General features: G+C 41.0%; 1 protein-coding gene across 1 annotated transcript in view; it reads left to right on the forward strand.

Moving 5' to 3' along the window:
- LOC121958527 (dynein axonemal heavy chain 9-like) overlaps positions 1 to 25,626 on the forward strand; it is a 168,262-nt gene that overhangs the window by 57,869 nt on the left and 84,767 nt on the right. The window contains exons 31-41 of the mRNA XM_042507493.1: positions 3,105 to 3,252; positions 3,803 to 3,977; positions 4,835 to 5,008; positions 6,189 to 6,396; positions 6,623 to 6,788; positions 7,489 to 7,591; positions 10,129 to 10,368; positions 17,654 to 17,815; positions 18,768 to 18,964; positions 23,511 to 23,673; positions 24,001 to 24,124. Of these exons, the coding sequence (XP_042363427.1) occupies positions 3,105 to 3,252; positions 3,803 to 3,977; positions 4,835 to 5,008; positions 6,189 to 6,396; positions 6,623 to 6,788; positions 7,489 to 7,591; positions 10,129 to 10,368; positions 17,654 to 17,815; positions 18,768 to 18,964; positions 23,511 to 23,673; positions 24,001 to 24,124 (1,860 nt within the window). The remainder of the gene's footprint in view (positions 1 to 3,104; positions 3,253 to 3,802; positions 3,978 to 4,834; positions 5,009 to 6,188; positions 6,397 to 6,622; positions 6,789 to 7,488; positions 7,592 to 10,128; positions 10,369 to 17,653; positions 17,816 to 18,767; positions 18,965 to 23,510; positions 23,674 to 24,000; positions 24,125 to 25,626) is intronic.

Genomic DNA, 25,626 nt, shown 5'->3' on the forward strand with positions numbered 1-25,626 from the left:
TGAGTAACTGCAGATACTGAGTCCTAATCTGATACTTTTGTCTTCCTAGATAATACAGCTGCACAGTGCACACTTTAAGAAGGCTTCTTAAAAAAAGTAAAAGTAAAAAAAAAGTAAAACACGAGACTCTCACACTGAGCTGAAATGAAAAGAGTGCTCATAACATCAGTAAATAACAAAAATAAACAGTCTCATACTGCCTTTTTGTTTATGGTGTGTGGTGTTCCGCGTTGGGCAGGGCTCAGCTGCTGCTCTCAAGTTCAGCAGAAAGGAGAGACAGACAGCTGAGTGGAGCAGAGGTGATGAAGGCTAGGCCCTGTGCTGCTGTACATGAAAGTAAAAACATCTGTGTGACAGTTGACATAAAACAAAGGATTGGATGCTCTATAAGCTAAATATTCCAGATCTCGATCCATTAAAAAATGCCTTGATCAGCCCCTAATCATATATTTGAGTTTGGGACATCCTATACTAAATATAATGTTAAAATATTTATCCATTGGTTCAGGGTGGGAGACTCTTAAAGAAGACAGCTTCCTATAATTGCTTTTTGCTTGCTACCATGAGATTTTTTTTGTAAATATTTGTCTCTCATATCCACTTCCTTAGATATGTAACCGAAGTAGAGAAAGAGACTCAATGTCAAATCTTAATATACTCTTGATGACATCTTGAGCATCAGACCAAGACAGCTGCATGATGGGACAAGACCAAAAGATGAGAGTGTAATCTGCCATTTAGTACTCACACTGGGGAAACAATGGAGCAGCTCTGCATAGTCGTCTCTCTGCATTTTACTTGGTGTTCTGGGTCAGGGGGACCAATAACATTTCTGCCCCAGTGACCCACAACAGATGAATGCAGCTATGGTCAGGCGTGCAAATAACTTATTCAGTGAGTTACTCAGGTGAGTACCAAGAGATGGTGTTTGGTTCTCACTCCATATGTAGCGTGGTCTTACTAAGTGCAGTCTTCCTCATTGTCCTCCTCAGTGTTGCCCCCATTGTCCTCTGCTTCAGCTTCCTGCATAGTAGATGATGAAGATGCTGCAGATGCACCTCCCTGTCCTTGGTTGAGCCTCTGATTAGCTGTCTCTATACACAGGTCAACAGGTGCTTTGGGTCAAATGTCTCTGTGGTCTGCTTTGACAGGTGAATGTGCAGCATGTGACAGACGAGATCTGTACCTGGTTTTTATTATGTTGAGATGTGAGAATCCCCTCTCACAAGCTGCACTGCTTAAAGGCAGTGTAAGAGACAGCTTAACCATCTTGTTGATGTTGGAGTAAGCATCTGGGTTACTTGTATTTACTATTTGGACCAAGTCATACACAGAAGAAGCTCCCAGGCGTTTTTTTCTGCCTGCTTTAAGCGCATCCATTCTGTCACAGTGGTGTCTTTATCAAGTTGCAGGTGGCCTCATAATTTTTGAGAATGCTGTAAACTGTTGTGTTTCCAAAACTGTGGAAGTCTTGCATTTCCTGAGGCCATGTTGAAGGATCAAATACTAAGAAATTATCACATGACTTGAGGGAGTCATATCTGATTTCAAACTCTTTAATTAACCCCCTGAGTAAGTTTGTCTTGTCTCTGTCAGCATCAGCATTAGAAACAGTGTGTGCCCTGTCGCCTTCACCATCAAGCAGAAGTGTGAACTGTCCAATGGCCACCATGATTTCATCCTTACATTCTCCGATGGTCAGCTTTTCCTTCTGAAACCTAATGGATGTGGTCTTCAAAATGTTGCCAATGTAAAGCATGTATGACAGAAAACACTGAAAACGCTCTGTGCAGATATGCTGCAAGTCACTGTTATCACTCGTAGCCAGTTGCATTTTAATGGCTGGCAATAGTCTTGATATTTTTAACAGTATTTCATGCCACCATGCAGACCATCTGATATTATGAAACTCACCCAGTTTCACAAAGGAGATCCAATTTTCTTCACACAGCGTCTTCAGTGCAGCAGTTTTGTTTATTTTTTTTTTGCTTCACCTTTTTGTAAATAAAACTGCAGCAGCTTGACTACAGAGCGCTTAAATGTCTCACAGTAAGGAACGTTGCGATCAGCTGATTTTGCGCAGTGTGTGTGCCCTGCACAGAATGTGTACAAGGGAGTCTCCAACCACAGCCAGTTGCCGGAGTTTTGGTACAACGCCGTTGTACATACCGACGTTGACAGCAGCCCCATCTGTGCACACAGCCACCAACTTTGTTGTCCAGTCATCCAAGCCTGTGTCCTGGAAAAGTCTCTCAAGTCTGTCTGTTATGGCCTGTGCGGTTCGGTCAGCACCCAGTTCAATCAGTCCAAGAAAGTCCGAAGAAAACTCTCCATTGCTGGACACAGACACAATGTAAACGATTTTATGCTCAGTTTTTGTGATGTCCTCAGATCGATCAAAAAGCAGCCCCCAAAATTCTCAAAATATGTACCTCCAACATTTACTCCTAGCTGCTCCAATAAAGGAACATCCTCAGAATAGGGAGACATGGGACGTGCGTGTTTAGCTTTATGGAAGGCGAAGAGAAAAATATTAAACAGAGCTTGCCGCTGTTCTTCATTCAGCTTGTCTGGCTATCTGGTAAGTGGGCAAGTGGACATTTCTTCTTGGCTAGCTTGTTTATTAGCAATGACTTGCGCTACATTCATGTGCTCCTTGCTCTTTTCATGTTTGTAAAATAAAGGATGGTTGAAATTCTTTGAGCCTTTATGTTTTGTCTGCTAGATGTGGATATGAGCGGCAAATCTTGCACCACATTTCAGTGCGCTCATCCTTAGCTTCAAGTCACTGCACATCTTGGAGCCACTTTTCTGAAAAAAGTCTTCTCTTTGGCTCTGGCTCCAGTTGGCATTTCTTTGTAGGTGGCGAACCGCCAAAGAAGCTGCTTAATGTCTGTTGCTTTTTGGACATCTCTGACAGTAGTCGACAAGCAACATGTGTAAGGTTAGCCAAGTACGCAAAGGCACGTAGTAAAACAAGCGGCATCACGCATTCCTCATTTTTGTCGTGCATGCGTACCTGCATACCAGTTATGTGCACCCCTAGCTATGGTTGCAGTTACTGTAATCACCAAATGTGTTATATTCCTTGTTTTTCTGTCCAGGAATCCTGTACATAAACCCAGCAGACCTCGGCTGGAACCCGCCAGTAACAAGCTGGATCGACAGGAGGGAGGTCCAATCAGAGAAGGCCAACTTGACCATATTGTTCGACAAGTACCTTCCCTCTTGCCTGGATGGCATCAGATCAAGGTAACATGGCTCCTCAGCAGCTCTGTGTCACTGTCAGATGACATCCTCACAGTGATATCCAGTTGACGCAGAATGTTGGGATGTGAGATATGGGGAGGGACTGTGCAGAAGTGGGCGGGTTGGACCGAGGCTAACAAGGTCTGACTCAGAAGAACTGGATGCCATCCTGCATTCTGTTGTAGAGGACCACTCGCCTCCTCCAACACCTCCATCACCACTGCTATTGGAGCAGACAACAAAAACAGGAAGCAGAGGAGGGAGAGGAGGAACATTTTGTCCTCACTTTGAGGCCAAAAATCCACCAAACATACCACTGTACAGTCCCACAGTGCCACAAAGCTTATAGAATTGTCAACAACAAATATAACCAAATTTCATTTTGTTAAAGGAAGCTCTATTTTTTCCTGATATATCTGTCCAAGAAATGCACGCTTGAAACCAAAGTTTATCTTCTTCTTCCGGCGCACTAATTATTATATATGATAGATATAAAACACAAGTCAGTGGTAAAGCTTGAATCCAGTGATGTAATGTGTCTGTCTTTACTCAGGTTTAAAAAGATCATCCCTATCCCTGAGCAGAGCATGGTCCAGATGCTGTGCTACTTGCTGGAGTGTCTGCTGACTCCAGAAAACACGCCGCCAGACTGTGCCAAGGAACTATATGAGCTCTATTTTGTCTTTGCTGCGGTCTGGGCCTTTGGGGGAGCCATGTTCCAGGACCAGGTACTGCGTGGGCCTCTGGGCATGTGAGATGCTTACTAAGTGGTTGCATAAAGAGGGAAAAAGAATGGGACACAACTGAAACCCGTTGATTTTTTTTTTTCCTCTTTCCTCATAACTCTTTTTTTTTTTTTTTTGCACTTGCATTATGGGTATTCCTTGGTTATATTCAAGCCCTGATGGCTCTTATGCAACTCAGCTTTGTGTCTCTGTTTATGAAAAATCATTTGAAAGTTATTTTCAGTGGAAGAAATGGCAGGGTTTTTTTTAAAAAGGCAGAGATCCCCATCTGAAAATGAAGTGGACTCCATTCCCGCTCAACAACACACAGGCTGGCTGAATTTAAATCAGCGGTAGAACCATGGCGAGCAGTTGCTAAGCAATCCAGTTAGCGCCGTACAGTAAGCGTGTCCATCTAAGTTATGGGATAAAACTGCTCTCCCCTCGGTACAAATGTACTCCACTTTATTTTTCCATCACAGATGCATTTAAATGCTAAGTGGTTTTATTGACTGGAGAGTTGGTAGTGAATAGAGGAGACAGGTACCAAGGGGTGGAGAGACAGGGAGGAAGGCGAGGAACTGCCAGCCAGCAGGTGATGAGGCTCCTCCACCGTCTGAATCCGACAGATGGATAGATGGGCCTGCCATCTCTCATTTTCTCCCCTTCAACTGCTGTTGCTGTATCTCTATGTTGTTGCCATTTATTTGTCCTCTGGTTTGTATTCACACCAGTGTAAATCAAACGCACAGATCCATAGCTACTGTATGGGGGAGAAAAAGCAGAGAGGAAGTCATTTTAGAGTATTGACCGCTCGCCTACCCTCTGTGTCTCTGCGTGTGTTCTCTGTGTGAGTGCAGCTGGTTGACTACAGAGTGGAGTTCAGCAAGTGGTGGGTGGCCGAGTTCAAAACCATCAAGTTCCCATCCCAGGGCACCGTGTTTGATTACTACATCGACCCCGAGAGCAAGAAATTTGAACCCTGGTCCAAGATGGTGCCCAAGTTTGAGATGGATGCTGATACACCACTGCAGGTACAACAGGTTGTTTTAAAGAATTCAAACAGGTTTTGGTGGAAACACACAGATAAATCAGTAAATAACATAATGTTTTGTTAATCGATAAATAGTTTCAAAGAACAGTTCACCTCAAATTCGAAAATATAAATTTTTCCTCTCACCTGTAGTGCTATTTATCAGTCTTGATTGTTTTGGTGTGAGTTGCCACGTGTTGGAGTTATCAGCCATAGAGACGTCTGCCTTCTCTCTAATTTACACCACAAACCGAGTGTCAACACTTGGCAACTCACACCAAAACAATCTAGACTGATAAATAGCACTGCAGGTAAGAGGAAAAATGTGTTATTTTAATTTTGGGCTAAACTGTACCACAGAGAGTGTTTGTCCACAAGATTTTATTTATTTCATTTTAATTTGTTTAACCTTTATTTATCTAGAAAAAACTCTTAAGATTGAAATTTTCTTTTCAAGAATTTCATGGTCAAGACAGGCAGCAGCATAAGTTAGAGACGGACAACATAGAACAAAAAGTACAAAATATGCATCTCCAAAATAAGCAAAATAAAACACAAAAAGAACAAGGAAGGACTAAAAAGTTTGTCTGGACTCAGAGGTGGAGCAGGTCATTCTTTAATGAAAAGGCCAGCAGTTTGATCCGCAGCTCCTTTGATCAACACGTTAGAGTACCCTTGGGCAAGATACTGAACCCTAAATTGCTCCTGATGCTGCACAATCAAACTGTGAGCGTGTGTAAATGGTTACTGAGTAGCAGGTGGCACCATGTATTGGTAGCCTTGGCCACCAGTGTGTGAATGTGTGTGTGAATGGGTACATGTGACTCGTAGTGTGAAAGAGCTTTGAGTGGTCGGAAGACTAGAAAAGCGCTATACAAGTGGAATCCACCCTGACATTTCTGCTTGTCTCAGTTTTATGCCATTGTTGGCTTAATGTCTCTACAATGTGTCTGTCAGATCTAGGAACTTGTGACAGACATTTTCACTATGTATTCACATCCTAGAGGCATAGCTATTAATTGATTATTCAAAAACAAATACTTGAATTAATTTCATATTCAAATAATCCTTAATTGCAGTCCTGATACCATATTATATATTGCATATTAACATCTTAAAAGGGATTGTGCTCATATTGTTTCTTATATGTTTACATATTAATGTTTGTTTCCGATGTGCAGGCCTGTTTGGTTCACACTACAGAGACCATTCGAGTTCGTTACTTCATGGATCGCCTTCTGGAACACCGCCGGCCCGTCATGTTGGTGGGGAACGCTGGGACAGGAAAGTCTGTTTTAGTTGGGGACAAACTGGGATCGCTGGACGCTGAGAAATACACGATTAAAAATGTCCCCTTTAACTATTACACCACGTCTGCTATGCTCCAAGGTAGGAACCATGCATGGAAAATATGTGTTTCTGATTGGCAGACAGGTGTGTGTCAAAATTGTGACTTGATGTATGTACTCTTCCAGTAAAATCTGTACACTGACTCATGAGTCTCTTATTCCAAACTTTTTTCTTTCTTTCTTTTGTTCTTTCCTTCCTTACTGCCTTCCTTCCTTCCTTCCTTCCTTCTTATGTGTCTGCTCTCCTCTGTTCCTCTCCTACACAGCTGTGTTGGAAAAGCCCCTTGAGAAAAAAGCCGGGCGCAACTACGGCCCTCCAGGCAGCAGAAGACTGATCTACTTCATAGATGACATGAATATGCCCGAGGTGGATACATATGGAACAGTGCAACCTCACACACTCATACGCCAACACATGGACTACAACCACTGGTAGGGCTCCATCATTTACAAGCGGCTATGCAATCTGTATGTATAAGCATACAACACGAGTACACGCCTGCTCTGTCTAGAGAGGGTGACATAATGCATAGACTGTGTCTTTCAAGGCAATTTCCAGAAAATATCACATCAGCAGTGGGATTGTTCCTCACTTTAATTGCTTAAATGATGGACAGTTTCAGACAATTTCTCAAGGTATTAACATAGAGAAGGATGGTTCAGATAATAGAGTGCCAGCAGCTGATAGGTGTAATACCCTAATAATTCAACCGAAATTGTCTTTAGTATTCAGACAGATCCCTGCTTCAGCATCAATATGCTACAACTTTTATGAGTCAAAAGTCAAATGTTAGTGCAAGGTTGTATGATTCCCCTTAAAAGGATTTTGTTGCTCATCTCTCTGACACAGTGAGGCCATTCTGAACATGGTTCCACTGCGTCAGACACAGGCTGACTGGCTTAGACACGGTCAGCCCATTAGAGATATGCTGGGAGGATTTCAGGTATGAAATTGAGAGGAAGGAGGATGCTACTGAGCCACGCCAGCTTAAGTGGGAGCTGAGGCGTCCATATCGGGGAAATGTGTGCGCATTTGTGTATGTGCGTTGATTTTTTTTCTGCATGTTTGTGTGTGTGTGTGTGTGTGTGTGTGTGTGTGTGTGTGTGTGTGTGTGTATTTGTACACTCCCAGGTATGACCGTAATAAGCTGCTTCTGAAGGAAATACACAGCGTTCAATATGTGTCCTGCATGAACCCCACAGCCGGCAGCTTCACCATCAATCCACGACTGCAGGTACACACACACACACACACACACACACACACACGTCCTCACATTACATTGTGCACCACTGGTTATGTAACACTGCAGAGGTTACATGTGCACTGATTCCTCTTCACATTTTATCATAGAATTATTCTTTATATGTGCCTCCTTTTATTAAGTTAGGTGAGATTATGTGCCGCTTTGCATCCATTTATTTATTCATTTTTTATAGTTTTGCAAGCTTTGAACCATTACATTGTTTTTTTTCTGAGTTCATTTCAGAGATTTATGCACACTTGATTGGATCTAAGGAAAACTTCAAGAAAAAGCCTACATTAAGTTGTAGCATTTAGGAAATGGCACTGTTTTGCCTGAGGGTGGTGGCACATTATGTGCTTGTTCATTTGTTTGTTCATGTGTTTGTGCAATAAGTCAAAATGATCTGATCTGATGTAGCAAAATTTGTAGCACAAGAAAAAGTGGCCCAGCAACCCGTGCAGATATGGCTGGACACACAAATCCAATCTGATCACTTGCCAGTAACAGTGCGGACAGTCTCTTCTAAAGATCTGATTTGAGAAACAAATGTGATTTGCCTGCAGTCTGAATGCAGTTGATGACTTTTTACTCTCATCTACAGTTAGTGTGACAGTTAGGCAGTACATTTGATACATTAATTATATAGCCCCAAGTTAAAGATGGATCATAACAGATTATATCGTACCACATTTATTTCTAATCAAGTTTGACTTAATTATCCAAAAGAGGAAATTGATTTGGTTAATGGTGTTCAGGGGTCAAAATAGCATGAAGAGATGAGAATAAATAAGATACGGTGCTGTGTTAATTGTGTTCTCTGACTGTCCATGCCCTTTTCTGATCTACTCACGATCACCAACACACATGCACATGCACACACTCACCCCAACACACAGAGGCAAATGTGATGACAAAGATTCAATTAACATAAAGTGTAATCAAATGTATTAAAGTATAGAATGCACACCATTAAAACTGAGGACAAAATGAGACATTTACAAGCAGTGCAGCAGTGGCACAGATGACTCTGGATGTTAAACGCTGTGACAGCAGCAGGAACAAAAGGAATGCTTCAGTCTTGTAGCTTTGATCTCACACTGTAATATTTTTTCTCTGCGGCTCAACTCAAACTCTATCTTATGTAAAATAAGGTCATTATGAAGCTGTTCTGATGTCTGTTTAACGCCAAGTCAAAACAATCTGTAATACTGACGTGTTAAAGAGCCCAAGGACATGAAAGTTGAAATTATGGTCAGCGTCAATTCTTAGGTATTTAATCATGGTGACTCTTTCAACTAGTCATTTTTCCCCATTTAACATAAAGCTTTGAATGTAGCCTTGCACAAGGGTGCTGCCATTCATTTGTGCATAAAGGGTACAGAACAGATGATCCTGGCGCATCTTTGCTTATTCTACAAGATGATTTAGAACTGACTTTAATGTGTTGCGTTTTACCAAAAAATATTAAATGCATGATTAGGTTGCCATTGACATTGACACTGAGCTTTCTTTGGGACTGGCATTAAAGCCACAGGGTGGTAATTGTTCATTTTAATCACAAGAGGTATTTAGGGAGCTTGTCTTTATCCGCTGACCACGGAAACAACCTTTGGAGTTAACTGATCAGCACACACCTTTAGTGTGATCCTGTTAGGGCTCATAGATTTTGTAGCCTTCGGCAGCAATAAAGCAAATTAGGCTTGTCCTAAACTGTCCTCCAAAAGTCAGAGATGTGGGTGTGTGTGTGTGTGTGTGCGTGCGTGTGTGTGCGTGCGTGTGCACATGTGTCAGTAGATAATGATCAGAAACTGGAATAAGATTACAAGTATGAATACAGTAGATGATCTCCTAACTGGGATAAACTGGGCATTTAAGTATACTTTGAGCAGTCCCTCTATTCTCACGAGGTGACCCTTGTTTTGGTTGCATCATTGTTACAGTGTTCCTACGGTCATGAAAAACCTGGAAAAATCAGACCATTTCACAATCACATTTTCTAACCCAGGAAAAGTCATGGAATTATTAAAAACAAATGTAAGTTTTTGAAAAGTTGTGGAATTTTGTTGTGTTTAATAAAATTCTTACAGTAATCTTCTGTAGGTAACCTTTCACGTAATCGAACATATGTGCAAATTCTGTGGCCGAAAAGTAAAATGGTAAATGGACTGTACTTGTACAGCGCTTTTCTAGTCTTTTCGACCACTCAAAGCGCTTTCGCAGTACATGTCACATTTACCCATTCACACACACATTCACACACTGGTGGCAGAGGCTACCGTACAAGGTGCCACCTACTAGGTAGTAACCATTCATACACATGCATCCTCCAATTTGGGATTCAGGATCTTGCCCATCACTGAATTCTGTCTCTCCCTCCATGTGTTACAGCTATCTGAAATGGGCCAATAGGGGATGAAAAAAATGTACTATGGTTCCTTGAAAAGCTTTGACATTTTGTCCATCAATATATATGTGGGGACGCTGTAAAGAACATGTTGACTGTTGTCTTGTTTTTGCCTCCACAGCGCCACTTCTCCGTCTTCGCTCTGTCCTTTCCTGGAGCCGAGGCCCTGACCACCATCTACACCTCCATCTTATCTCTGCACCTGAGAGGAGAGGGCTTCAACAGCACCCTGCAGAAAAACTGCTCCACCCTGGTCCAGTTAGCTTTGGCCCTGCACCAGCGCATCTCCTCCACCTTCCTCCCCACTGCAGTCAAGTTCCACTACATCTTCAACCTGCGAGACCTCTCCAACATCTTCCAGGTGACACACACACAGAAAATACGTAAGAAGGATTTATCCACACAGACATTCTTTTAGAAGAACAACCTTGAGTTAATCTTTTCACAATTATATGTCAGAAGTTACCTTGAAAAAGTTGTATGCTTTTTCATATCATTTCCTTTTCAATAGGGAGTTAGATATTTTTGCCTTGATTCTCTCCGTTTCTACGGCTCCGCTTCCTCACATGGAAAAAGCCAGGCTTCTGTCACTAATTTCTCATCTAAATTATTATTGATTTAAGAGCTGGGTCTGAAAGCTAGAAATAAGTCTGAAATAAGTGTAACAGAAAATAGAATGGATTTGCACTTCCACGGGTGTTAGTGATGATTTAATGTATTTAAATGAATATAATATCAGAGCGCGAAGGCTGTCAAGGGAGAAGCTTCGGGGGCAATATTTCTGTCAAAATCCTCCACGGTTTCACGGAGGGCAGGCTCTCTCATTTAACTCACTCCGTTGTATAATTAATGCTTTAAGCCACTGAGCTATAGGAACTTCAGATTTTATAATGCCATCTAGGAGTTTACAAAGGTAGCTTTGAGTTCTAACTATACTGTTACACAATGTACAAAAAACATAAGCTATTTCATATATACCTTTTTAAAGCTGCACAGTATTTTCTATATTACTATGGTTTAAATTACTATTGTGTAATGTGAAAGGAGTTAGTTATGGTAGGTTAAAAGCAATGACCCCAGTGTCAAATATGCAGCCAGAGAAGAACAGGGAGACAGTTAAGACAAGCAACTAAACCCAAAGCAGCATGAAGTCTGCAGCTAAGCTAGCAGCTCTGTGAGGGCAGGATTCCATTACAGATTTGCACAAAACCTAAGCAATGTGTGTGGAACGTCGATAACACACAATTGTGAGATGGCTGCGTTTCAATTAAATTATGTTTTGCAACTTTTCTTGCAATGATATGCGACTTCTCCCCTCATGATAACATTCCAAGAAGCATGGCAATAGATATCCAAAACATCAGCAGGTTTATTTCTATTGCAGCCACTGCACAAGTCGTCACATAGGCGTGTTATGCGAGCGATAATGGAAAGGCGAGCCCCTTATAAATGGGAGCGGCCACATATGAGGGATTGCTGCGGGATGACGCTCGAATCACTTGAATCACTTGAATCCACAACTCCTCTGTGAAATACAGAGGAGTTGTGGATTCAAAACTTCCAGATGATCTGCATTTGAAGAGTTATGTTGTGCAATCACACCTCTTGTAGCTCCTGCTGCATCATGAGGGAGCCACTTCTTAAGAGCGTAGCCATAAGAAGTTCTCCCTGATTCAGTTATTCTGAGTTCATTGTCTGAATGGCATAGGTAATAAAGGACTTGCTGTAAATGTTATGTCTAGCTTTTGGGACCCTAAATTGACAGCCAGATAGTAGCAGCTTAATGTAATGGATGTGAGGCATCTACAATTTTATATGTATATATATTATACAGTACAAGGGTAATTGTTTGAAGATTGGTTGATTGATGTCTTTTTTTTCATGTCATGCACACTATGTACCCAACCCTCACCCAACCCTATAAGACACCAAAATTTTAGTTTTAGTCATCAAATAATTCATTATATTTTGTTTTATTACAAAGATTACAGATTATTTTACAGCTTGATCTTAAAATATTTTGCAGTCTTTCCCAAGCTTGAGCAGGGAAATTTGTAACAAGAAAGTTTCCCCCCTCTGTAGTCTCAAGTTTTTCATATTTATCTAACCAAAAGAAATTGACATAAATTTACAACACTTTAGTAAAAACTACATTCCTCAAGTCATCATGAACAGGGCAACAAAACAAAAAATGAATTAATTCTCAATATCACCCAGGTCTCACAACTAGCAGAGTCTGTCCTCCTCTGGAGTGTCATTAGACCTGCTGGTCTCCAGAGCTCGGTAACATTCCTGGACGTAGCTATGCACACAGCAATCTTTGCCCTTTGTTGAAATTATACTTCACAAAAAAAAAGAGATCTTGAGAAAGAAGTTCAAACTCTGTCTTCTGTCACACGCTGCTCACCTGACAAACAACTGCATAATGCAGGTGTTAATGTCAAACATTAAGTTTTGTACCTTCAGAGGAGGGTTTCGGACAACGTTAGACCATGAGACCACTTTGTTTTCAGCTTACAGAGGCCTTAATGATGCATCTCAAAGTATCTTATTATTACCCTTATTTCCTGTGTGACTACTGGGTTTTAGACATTATAATGAGTTGTTTCTGATTTGAGTCTTCTGCACTTTGAGATTAAGCATAATTACCATCCCAAAGCTGGAGCCCTGATGACCCCGAGACTCACCTTCCAGACCCTTGATCACGGACATCACAGCCATGAAGCAGTAGAAAGTTTTGCTGCACCGTAACACTTTGAAGCCAGCGTTTGAAGAGGCCATTCTGCCTGTTTTGTCAGTCTTTGTTTTTTGTTTTTTTTCGGGGTCTGCACATCTTGACTAGACATCCAATAACCATAGAGAGGAAACACTGTCAAAGCTTGCGCACTGTTCCTCCTCTCCGCCCAAAGAGAGAATAGAAAAAGCCAGAAAAGGGACACCTGGAGCTTGTTTGAAGTTTTTTTCCCCAACTTCTTCAGCTCCTGGCTCTAACACCTCAGGACAGCTGGGAAGAGGTGAGCAGCCTCGCAGCTCACAGCTCTGCCACAGCTGTAATTCCCCCACCGCGCCTCTGTGCTTTTGCACCTTCAGAAGTGGGAAAGTATTGGCGAGACAGAACAAACGCTGCTTCTAATTTCAAGCATGAGGCCTAAATGGTTGTCACTCAGTGTTTTCTGGCTTGACAGATCAAATATTTGCCTCAGCTGAAATAATTGGGGAACTTTTTTGTGATTCACTTTGTTTTTTAAAAACTTTGAAACTTGGAGATGTAGCCGAAGGCAACCGTCTCATTATGATCAACTTCTAATGAGCCACAGAACTGAGCTCAGAGACTCTGTAGGAGCTTACTCTACCCCCCCCCCCCCCTGCCAAAGGTGTTTTTAAACGTGACAAAAGGAGCTGGGCCAGACAACACTCAAGGTTGCACTTATACCACACAATTGTTGCTGTTGTTTACTGACAAAATGCTCATCTTAGGTTTTTTTTCTGAATGGTAAATAGGAGCTAATGTCAGCAAGTGTTTTTCTTCACTACTTTCTCCACTTTGTCCTTTAACTCTTACTTACTTTTTTGCAGCGCTCCATCTTTCTACTTTCTGTCTCCATAAATCACTACTTTCTCAACTCATCGGGGCGATCAGTACGCCCCGCGGATGTTAAATTAGACGTTCTATAAGTGAAGTACAGTAGCCAAATTCCACTTAGAGGGCAAGACAAACAGTTTGGCATCCGACTGGGAGCATTGTCAGAGAGCTCTGTTTGCCAATGTTCTCCGCCATGACCAGCGGGCATATCTGAGGGCCTGTCTTCCCCACGTCAGCCTAAATGAGCTCCTCGAAGCTCAAGAGGCGCGGGAGGAGATGGGGGAAAGATGGACGTAGCAAGAGAGGACAGAGACGAGGGAAAGAGAAAGAAAGAGAGTACAAGAGACCTGCGGTGCAGAGAGACTCTGAAGCCGAAGCGTACTGACTGCACAATATGTCTGTATGATGTTTGGTGGATAGTCAGCTGGGTGCATTTGTTAGCAAGGGGGGAAGCATTGTTTGGGGCTCAGAGCATCTGTCAGGCTACGAGGGAAGCGTGCCCGTTGCAGACAGCCCCACAGACAGACAGATACATGCCGACACCCAGAACTCTCTAATCCCTCTCCTCGGAGTCGAACAAAGCAATGAAAGATCAGGGACAGAGAGGATGAGATAGTCTGCCAAAGTCGGCTGGATAGAAGCAAAACAAAGTTCTCTTTCCTTCTCAGTTAGTAAGCTCTGCGCCGTTTGTGCAATCAGCACAACGGACAGCTAAGCCTGCCACTATGACCGTTATATAGAGTTGACATATGGTGTTTTGTTTTGTTCAGCACTGTTTTTACACAATAAATGTAACATGTCATGATTGAAACCATTAACCCTTAAAAACCTAGAGGGACGTGACTATTCTTGTGCTGCTTACAGATGCCTCTCACAAGTTTTTAACCCTTTGTACCTGAGCAAATTAGTGTAATTTCTTTCAGAAATATGGTGAAAAAGAGCAATGTGCAACTTGGCAAGAGATGGTCCAAGAAAGAAATTAGTTGATTTAGAATTTTTTATTTTTCAATTTTATTTTGGAAAAAGCTAGGAAAACGTCTAGGGAAAAATATAAAATAACCGAAAAAACATTAAATTAACACAAATTATGTCACAGAATTATTATAGTATTTTAAAGCAGTATTGCCAAGTCTTATTTGCTTGTTTTCTTTATACTTTAATAAGTATAAAGAATAATATTATGATGCAGTATTATTATTTTTTTTAAACTTTTTATTTGTTTTTGTTTTTTATTTTACTAATTTTGAGGTAATTTTCGGTATTTTTTGCTAATATCTTCCTAATTTTTCAGTCATTTCTTCTTTTGTGGCTCATTTCTTTCTTCCCATGTTTATGAAAGAAATCAAGCCAATGTGCACAGGTTTCAAAGGGTTAAGCAGTGAAGTGAATGATGGAGTAGAAAAAGACAGATTTATTAAAAGTCATAGGATTTCAGCGTTGACACATACTCTGGAAAACATCTTGATTTTTGTAGATCTAGAGTAGCGGCGATAATTCTGGCTCAGTTTGAGTCCTCAGTACACACATCCATGCAAATGTTCGCACACACAGGCACACCACCCATCTGCACCATTACACAGTGGATTTAGCAGCCAATTGTCACATTCGGCGGGCTCAGATATGAAGGCGGATCAGATTCAGCTGGCTTTACCCCCGGAGATGATTCTGTTGATTGGAATAACTTCTGGGGCTGGAAACACACAACATCTGCTTGCCTCTGCCTCTGCCTCCTGGGTGACAGTGCGCAGAGGGGAACAAACAGTGCCTGGGCGCCTCTTTGTCCCCGTCCTCATCCTATATGGCACCTGTTATCCCAGGCACCTAGATTGCGCAGAGTTCTGCCTGACTGCATAATGAAGGGCCCTGTGGGAAAGCCAACACGTCACAGAGGCCTCCTCTAGAGACACATTAATCATCCATCATCCACTAAACACTCATCTGCTCATTGTCATGATTTCCTGTTTTAATTTTGGCTTTTTTTTTTTAAACAGAGAATGAAGCCAAGTATGAATTACAAACAGAAAAACACATCTATTTTCAGCCATGCTAGCTGTGTGGCTCTGAGGATGCTAATGTTGGTCTGTCAGTCAGTCAAATCACCACTTTATTCCAGCAGCTACTCAACTCAACAACTGTTGGATGTATTGCAATGAAATTTGGTTCAGACATTCATGGTCCTTAGAGAATGAAGACTTTCGATCCCCAGCGTGATCCCCTGACTTGTTCTCAACCCCTATCACGAAGCAGACATTTTTGTTTCTGGTGAAATAACTTTACAAATGTTGGACAGATGCCATAAAATGTGGCAAAGATATATATATATATACCATGATGACTTTTTGATGTGGCACCTCCTGTGGGTGAAATGTTTCACTTATCCCGTCAAATATCTTCACATCAACAGTATAGATTGGGACAAAGTTTGATGTAGACATTCATGGAGGAAATGAGGGCTTCTGACTTTTTTCTCTCATGCCATCATGACAGAGTTCCCTTTAGATCCTTAAAAAGTCTTAAAAAGGAATTGAATTCAGTTATCCAGAAATAAGGCCTTAATTGGTATTAAAATGTCAATCAATTAATTTCAATCAAGTTTTGCTCCCTGGCTCAGTTGAGAAAGGAATGAATATATTGGGTTGCGTGTTACACAGTTTTTTTTCTTTTTGGATGGTGGTACTATGGTTGTCTAGCTAACCTATGACCTTCTTTGCCTTTTCCCCGCGGCAGTAATCTAAACCTGCAATCCTCTATTCTGGCAATAAGCGTAAAGACAACACTGTCGATATGTGCATACATCCATACGTCATAGATCGCCATAGTTGAATTAGTAAAGCAAAACGATCTGCACCGTGTATTTTATTTTGAAAAATGACAAGATTCATCACTGTTGTGTCTGTGACTTTTTGCATGACGGGCTTTGCAGCTTGAAGCAGCGAGACTCTTTCTCGCTGTGTCTTCAGTCTATGATTCTGTGCTAAAACGGTGGATAAATTGTTTTGAGCATCACAACAAATGGAAAATGACTCAGTTCGCTATCAGAGTTTAAACCAGGGGCTTTGGAAAGTTAGAGAATCCTCACAATTATATTTTTTTTTGTCCATAATTAAGTTAGCAGTGCTAACTGGGAGGCAATCTCAGGATGGCAAAGATATGACCTGCCCACCACTGTGTCTGATTGGCTGCCTAATATTCTTACCCTGAATCTAACCAATTGTTAGCTATTCTTGCTTCAGCCCAGCGAGCACAGCAGGGATTTGTTTACTTCCGGGCTTACGCTCAACCACTCACACCATATGCTCACACATACACACACTGCCCTGTCTCTAAGGAGCCACGCCACTCCTGGGAGGGTGTCTTGTTGACGTTGCGCACCGCCAGGCCAGTAACTTTGAAGACAACACTGCTGTACTTGGCAGTATTATATTACTCTAATATTCTATGCTCTGCTGCCACTTCCCACAACACTATGTCACTTTGCCTGAAACATTATTTCACTGATTGGTAAATACAATCCCTGGTTGTGGGTTCATTTTGAAAACTGATGTCCTAATTTTGCGCATAATTGCTCTTCTATAGTTTCCATTTTTATTCTATTTTTAATAAAATTTTGTATACTGAAATTTTGTGTGATCTCTAAAACAGAGTGGCACAATGATAATTTTCATGTTTATGAAATGCAAAACATAGTGAAATTGTTCAAAGAAAGTAGTGTTCTCTCCATAAACACAACTTTTTTGTCGTTTTGTCGGAAATAAACACTCAGTGGAAGCATTACAGTCACAAACAGAATCTTTCCTTGCATTGTCATAATTCTTCCATCCAGCACCTGCCCACAGAACTTATCTCCACATGCAGCAATACTTCTGAAACAGTGAGATGAAAGAAAAGCACTGCCATTATTTTCGGAGTTTCTGTGACACACCTACTAACAGCTCGCCCACTCAATATCCATTGATTTACCCACAGGGACTGTGCTGTACTTCCCTCCTTGTTGTGGTGTAAATGGGCCAAATCAGCCTCTGGAATGAAACTCTAAGCCTTCAACTCTCCCCTCTCTGCCCAGGGCATTCTCTTCTGTACTGGCGAGTGTCTGAAAGCCCCTGCGGACCTGCTCAAAATCTACCTGCACGAGTCCAACCGGGTCTACAGAGACAAGCTGGTAGAGGAGCAGGACTTCCAGGTCTTTGATAAGCTGCAGGCGGACACAGTGAAAAAGTTCTTCGAGGTGAGAGTTTTACAAAGTTCAGCAGAGGAAGACAAGAACGGGAGGCTGGAGGATGAGGGGGAGGGGGGGAAATCATTAGGCTGCCTGCTCTGTGTCTGGACCTGGACATCAGTGGCCAACACAGCGAGGAGAAAGAGGAGAAGAGAAAAAGGAATAGGAAGGGTTGGGGGGGCTGGATGGCCAGGAGAGGCTTGGAGAGAATATTAATCAGTATGGTATGGGGGTCTGGCTGTCAGGGTCTGCGCTGTCAGCCCGGCAAATTGGAAAACATTTTAATGGTTTTCTGTCCACTGCTCCCCTCACTACCCTCTCTGGCTCTATCGCATGCACACTAGTCATGCCACAATGAATAACTTGACAAGTATATGTGTACACACACCCGCAGAGAGAGTAGGAGAGAGAATAATACTAACCACTTTAGAATATATTACTCAGAGCTGGCACCTTCTGTAAACTTAGGACGTTTTGCCCTGTGCCACAGAGCAATATGCTCATGTTTTCTTGCTATTTTTACATGCAAACAAGGAAGTCTTGAGAGGCCGCGGCAATTGAAGGAGGTGCATATGACACTATGACAATGACTATGGCATTGGAATATAATGTAGATATGTAGAAAAATCCTCTTTCATCACACCTACTGCAACATTATGCCAGCGGAAGTTAGCAGAGAAAACAAGCATCCCTAAGAGAGACACAAAATCTCTCTCGTGAAATATTCGGGGCCCAACAGTTGCCAGGGTGAAAATGAACTAGGTCACCCTCTGCACAGCTGTGATATTCAGCTGTGTCCCTGTCCAGACTGTTTAAGCTTAACACTAATGTTATGCTGACAGGGAAAGTGTGTGGCTCTGTATGTTTACCACTGCAATGTGTGTGTGTGTGTGTGTGTGTGTGTGTGTGCGTGTGCGCGTGCGCGTGCGCGTGCGCGTGCGTGCGTGTGTCCCTCCCCGAGGACATGGAGGACACTCTGGAGCAGACCAGGGAGATGAACCTGTACTGCCACTTTGCCCGTGGGCTGGGGGAGGCCAGGTACATGGCGGCTGAGTCCTGGAGCAGCCTCAATAAAACTCTGCTGGAGGTGCTGGACAGCTACAATGAGGTCAATGCCACACTAAACTTGGTGCTGTTTGAGGACGCAATGGCTCACATGTGAGTGGAAGTTTTGGAACAGGGACTGTGTGGGGGGGGGGGAGTGTTTTTGTCAGTTCCTTTATTGTCTGTCAAAGAACTCAACTGGCTTCCCAGGTATTTTAGGATTTACAGTTCTATTTTACAGACTGTCAGAAGCAGAGACAGGCAAATCTGTTAAAAGTAATTCAGCATACATCATGACAGCTTACAAAAATGCAGAGCGCAGGATAGGGTTTGCTTTAGTCTAAAAATGTAGAAAATGAACTGTCAAAGGGACAGTTCACCTCAAAATCAAAGTTCCTAGTAACTGTGGTGCTGTTTATCAGTTTAGATTGTTTTGGTGTGAGTTGGCAAGTGTCAGAGATATCGGCCCTCCTACATGAAACTCAAAAACAAGGTCTGTGTATTCTCTAGAGTAACCAGGTCATGATTCTGGAAAGAGCAGTGGTGGAATGTAACTAAGGACATTTACTCAAGTTCTGAACTTAAGGATGAATGTACTGTACTTTGCTAGAGTATTTTCTTTTCATGCTACTGTGTACTTTTACGCTACTACATTTCGGAGGAAAATATTGTTCTTTTTATACGCTACGATATACTTTATTGTCCCTGTTGGGGAAATTTGTCCTTGACTCAGTGCTGCACAGATAATGGCTTCACACTTACAACAAAAACAATAATCACACCGTGACATCAAAAACACAACAGTCTGAACAAAAACTCAACTATATTCACCCAAGCAGCTTTAATTACTTTACAAATTAAGATTTTTGCATTCAGAAGACATAAGAACAGTTTATAGAGTATGATGGTTTGTTAAAAATTAAGTTACCAAACAGTTTATACAAGCACAGCTGCAATGATTAGTTGATTATTTTCCAATGCAGGACTTTACTACTTTAATACTTCTTTCACCACTGGAAAGGAGACATTGCTGTTGAGTTTTCAGTTATATATTTTTGGTGATTTGAGCACCACAAGCCGAGTGCCATCTAGTTTTATTATATTGGAGAGAAGTCAGACATCTCTACCAGATATCTCAAACACTCAGTAACTCACACCAAAACAATCTGGACTGATAAAAAGTTCTACAAGTAGGAGAAAAAATGTAGCTGAATCCAAACGTCCACCCTTTGCACTTGTGGACTAAGCCCTCACAGACTTCAGTCATACATACTGTGACGTATAGGCCTCGGATCTGTTTAACTTGTTACCATGGAAACATTTGCGCAACAGCTACGATCATGTATACAGTGATTGCTGCTGTCATACGCTGTCTGCTCATATGTCCCTGCACATAACAAGATGTAGGTCCCATGTATAGGCTTTTTTGTGACTGAACAAAATAATTTACTTGCATTTCTATACATCATCTAGGCTATACACATTTTAATGCAGAAATGTTTGCAAGTAAGGATACCGTGACTAGATATGTTGGTTCTTCACATAGGAAGTCCTTCCTTTGATGTTAGCTTTTCTAGGACTGTTTGTCAGGTGTTACAGTGCACTGTTCTTTTCCAATAGGGTAGGCTGCAGTGATGAAATGCATTTTGATTACCTATACTTCTAAATATTTTTAGTTGGCATTTGGAAAAATTTAGAGCACCATGTCTGTATTGCTATGAATTGTGGGTAAACAAACCTGTAAAGTCTGGTGAGGTCTTCAAACCAAGCGTAATCTCTGGAAGTCTTCAGAATGTCCACTGAAGACTCCTTGTGGACTGGATGAATTCTGGATTTGGACAGCCCTTAGCATTCACAGACTTCCCGTAAACACGTTGGCAAAGTCTTCGAGTCTGTAAGTGCGGTGAAGTCTGGAGATTTGGACTCAGCGTATGTGTTTTTGATTTTGGAGTGAACTGTCCCTTTAACACAAAGCACTTTGGTAGCTAGGTAGTTATCACATAAACAGAAATGAATCATTTCTTCCCATGAGTTAGTGCGACCTCTAAATTTCTCTGTGTTCTCTCTACACACAGAGAAATACATATATATACATATTATATATCTGCAGAAAGTAATTAAAATTAAAGTTAGTTGACAGTTTTGTATTGAAAACACATCAGTCAACCACACTGTTGCACTTAGCAACATGTTCCTTAATTAGCATGTACAGTACATATGCACTGAAGTGTATTTTTAGTCAGTCCCTCATACATTGTCCTGTAGGTGCACAGCCCCCGATGTGTATTAATCCACAGACGAAAACAGTCCCCAACAAATGAACAATTACCTCCTGTTTGGGTGATGTTTGCTCAAATTTGCAGTGCCCGGCTGTTTTAGGAAGTCACTGAGCCTTTTTAAATTAAAAAATGAAACTAAATATTTGAGAACTGTTTTTGAAGATTTATGTCTTAAGTAGGAACCAGTTGGCTTGGAGCCACAGACAGGGTGGGGAAGTCAGAAAGTTATGAGAAATGGACAAGTGCATCGTTATATTCATTTTTCTCTCAGAGGAAAAGTATGTGGTATAAAAAAACAACGTACTAAAATCATTGTCCTCCTATTTGTAAAAGGGTCCCAGCTTTAATGATATGTAATCTCAAATTACTGTTTAGGGAATCATATCAAAGATATCTGCGCTGGTTTGAAGTAGAAGGAACTATGTTGTTTAGTAAGATAAGGGAATAGGTGAAGAGAGATAGTGTGTAGGTAAAAACTCTGCCTTGTGCATAAATACTGTATGTGTCTGCTTGATATTGTAAAGACAAACTAGACTACAGCAGATACTATTTTATTGTTTTTTATTTATAAATCCACAACTCATAGTACGAACTGCCGCCAAAATCTTGTTTTTAAAGGTCAGTACTAATAACTTTTTGAAGATCAGCATAGTGTTTTGTAAAATGTTAGCATAAGCCTGAATGATGTACAGTAGTAAAGTAGCATTCAGGTTGTTGTTACTTAATGGATAAGATGACTAATAACTGTACAAAAGACAAAGGCTAAATGTACTGAAAGAAATCAAATGTGCTCACTTACATTTAAAATTGCAGGTGCAAAACCTGTAAATAGATTTAAATATCTTAAAATGCTGCATCTTTGCATTTGAAATATGTGAGTTAAATGGCAACATATAATTAAGGTAAAGCACTTAAAACATCTGAAGTGTCTGTTGAAGTGGAAGCATTGAGTAGAGCGGAGGTGTAAAAGTATATGATATCAATCAAGGTGTAATTGCTGAAAGCAAGTGAAATTTCAGTTTAAGGCCTAGAGGAACTGAGAAGTCAGTTAATATGTTAGTTAAAGTAATTGAATTAACAAGGGTATGAGCTGAAGCAGTTCAGCTGTCATTTGAAAAAGAAATAAAAGTTAAAATAACTAATGAACTGTAAAAGATGAAAGCAAATGAAATTTCAGTCAAAGTATTACAGAAAGTTAAGGTGTTTGCAATGTGAATATAAGCACTGACAGTAGTGGAAGCGTCATTTGAAGAGAACAAGCTGAAAGCACTTTGTCAACTGAAGCGTTAGCGATGAAAGCAGTTGAAGTGTCAGTTGTCTTGTGAGCACAGAAAGCAGTTAAACTGTCAATGTGAGTATAAGAGGTTAGTTGAAATGTCAGTTGTAGTGTTCCATTAAATAAAGTTGAGGTGTATGCACTGTAAACAGTTGAAGTGCTCTTAAGAATACTTTGCCAGCAAAATTATGATTTGTGTGTCAAAACTTCACCAAGTGTTACCTCAAATCTGTTAAGTAAACTTTTTTCTTGCATGCCTCCACAGTAAACGAAGAATCCAAAGAAGGGGAACATTCTTAATGTACTGAAGAATGTCTTTGGTGACCATATTTACAACAACCAAACAATATCAAGACATCTGCCAACAAACTCTCACGCAACTCGTGCAGTGTAATCCAAATCTCAGTATACAACATAAAATTCCACCTATGAGTAACGCCCCTCTGAGCATGTTTGAGCATATGAATACGTGTGTGCCCAGGTGCACTACTCAGTCATGCATGTTTTTGGGTAGTGCAGAGACTTTGACTCAATACACGATACTTGGATTTTACTGCATGAGTTGTATAAGAGTTTGTAAACTGATCTTGTCAGAAAGTTTCGCTGCCAAAATGAGTCCCAGTTAACTTCAGTTTATGGAGAATGTTCACCTTTTCTTGATTCTCCGTTAACGGTAGAGGCGTGCAAGAAAAACAGTTATCTTCACGAATACAAGGTAACGCAGTGAGTAATTGTGAAATACAAATGGTTATTTTGTGAGTGAAGTATTCCTTTTGGGAACAACCTCAAATGAAGCAACGAAAATTAAAATGAATTCAGTTCATTTATTTTTGCTTTACTGAAGCCATAATGATTCTCAGGAGCACAGTAATGTTTAATACATTTGGTGCTGGGGCATCTGAATGAAACAATGGTGGAGATGGTGGCGACAAGCAGTATAAAAGCAAAAAGAGAGAGTGTTTTTTTGTCTTTTACTGTTTGTCTTATGAGTCAGAGATTGTCTTTATCCGGCTCGCCTCCCTCTACCTTCTACGGTATCTCACCCTTCCACTGATTCCTCTCTCACACCTTTCCCTCCCCCGACTGTCTTCACCTCCACATGCAGCTGCCGTATAAACCGAATCCTGGAGTCTCCGCGGGGGAATGCGCTGCTGGTTGGAGTGGGCGGCAGCGGCAAGCAGAGTCTGACCCGACTGGCTGCCTTCATCTCCAATCTGGAGGTTTTCCAGATCACCTTGAGAAAAGGATACAGTATCGCTGACCTCAAGGTTTGCGGAGGCTTACATTGCAAAGTCATACCACGCTGCAAAAAAACATCCAACTCAACAACTCAATTAGTCACATATTAAGTATTGAAAGGTTTCCTACAGCCAGGTGCAGTTTAAATTTAAACATGGAGGTGTATTTGAGTGAAATATAAACATAATCCCCACAGTAAACACAGTAACTGGTAATCCACGCAGAGTATCCTGAAAGTGATTCAGGTCTCAGGCATGTATCACTGCAAAATAACAAATCTCCAGCCCTCTCACAGCCCAATCTCATTATGTGTGTCACTCTCCCACTCCATGCCTTTCTGTCTCTCTGTCACCCAGAGTGACCTGGCGTCCCTCTACATCAAAGCTGGCGTGAAGAATATTGGCACCGTGTTCCTAATGACGGACGCCCAAGTGGCAGACGAAAAGTTCCTCGTTCTGGTCAACGATCTGTTGGCATCGGGTAACAGCAGGCTTCACTAATTACTGTGTGTCATGTTTTGCAAGAGAGAAATGCTTTTGCTTTGCTACAGCAACAAATCACTGCGATGCCATTTCTGCAGCATTATTCATCAACTACAACACATCATTGTGAAGAATTGCAAGCAAGGCTGGAATTAAATCCAGATTTATACTCCACATTTGAAGGGTGCAATACAAAGCATTATGAAATAGGAATACAGAATTATTATGTACTAATGTTGGCAGTGCTATAGTTTGGCAGTTAGTTTGCCAAAGCAAATGCACTATATTATTTTGTATAGCACTCAAATGATGGCATACACCAACAGATGCCAACAACAACACCACTTCCCATTCCAAATTTGAAGACAAAGAGCTATGTACTTGTAAAAGGCAAAATAAAAAAGGCGTTTTTCTGCTACAGCCTAACTTGGTCTGCATTAGCTATGGTAGCTACAGTAATGGTAGAAAACTTTGGATACATGCTGCTTTGAAACTGACATCACTGTGTCAGTTTATTGACTTTTTTGACTCCTCTTTACTTACTATTACACTAAAAGCTACTGCTTCACTACATGTTTGCATGGCAGAAACATTTCACTTTTGTTTTTTATATAACACAATTATAACAAAGCATACACACCAGCAGTATTGTGCAGGTTCCTGAGAATTAGTAATTTGTTACTAGTTACTTATCTCAAAAGTAATTAAGTTATTGATTTAAAGTAATCAAGTGACTTCACTAATTACTGCATATAAAAGAAATTAGTTTCTAGAGGAAGTAACTTTTGCTTTACTTTTGTATATCTGCTTCACATCTCTTATTTAGGCACACATAGTCATATTATTTTTGTGTTGTTGTGACACAGTGTGAGACAAGACAACTGTCAAATTTTATCTATGATTGTACCCATTATCACTATGATGAAAACTAAGTAGTGGAAAAATAAAACACAACAGATATGTTTTGATAGGCCTGTTTATAGGAGTCTCCACGCGTCTTCAAATGAAGCAGCACAAGTCAGTTTTTAATACTCTCGGCAGAGGAAAATAGAAATAAAAAATCTCAGACTCCTGGCAGTTATTTCTTATCATGACAGGCCTAAAATAAAAGTGATAAAACATGTTTGCAAAAACATACACACAGCAAGGTTTGTCCTTTCCTTAACAGTAATTCAAATCCTGCACAAAAACTACAACTTTTGTTCTTGATCAAAAGGAGGGACAATAACATCAGTTTTTCAGTGCAAACTGAAATTGCCTGAACTGTCAGCCATTATGTGTGGAGACAGTCTCATACTAATTGATTGATTCATGCCATTTATTGCACTGCTATAAATTTGGCTGATTTACCTTTGTACAGTAAACATGCAGTTCGACATGCTGGTCCCACCACATTCAGTGTAACATTAAGTAATTTATAACTCCCAGAAATATTGCACGCAATAGTCTACCTTCCACCTTCACTTTCTTTCTTTTCTGTCAAAAAATCCAGGGTCTAGG

The sequence above is a fragment of the Plectropomus leopardus genome, chromosome 19, assembly GCF_008729295.1.
Source record: "Plectropomus leopardus isolate mb chromosome 19, YSFRI_Pleo_2.0, whole genome shotgun sequence".
In the NCBI taxonomy this organism is placed as follows: Eukaryota; Metazoa; Chordata; class Actinopteri; order Perciformes; family Serranidae; genus Plectropomus; species Plectropomus leopardus.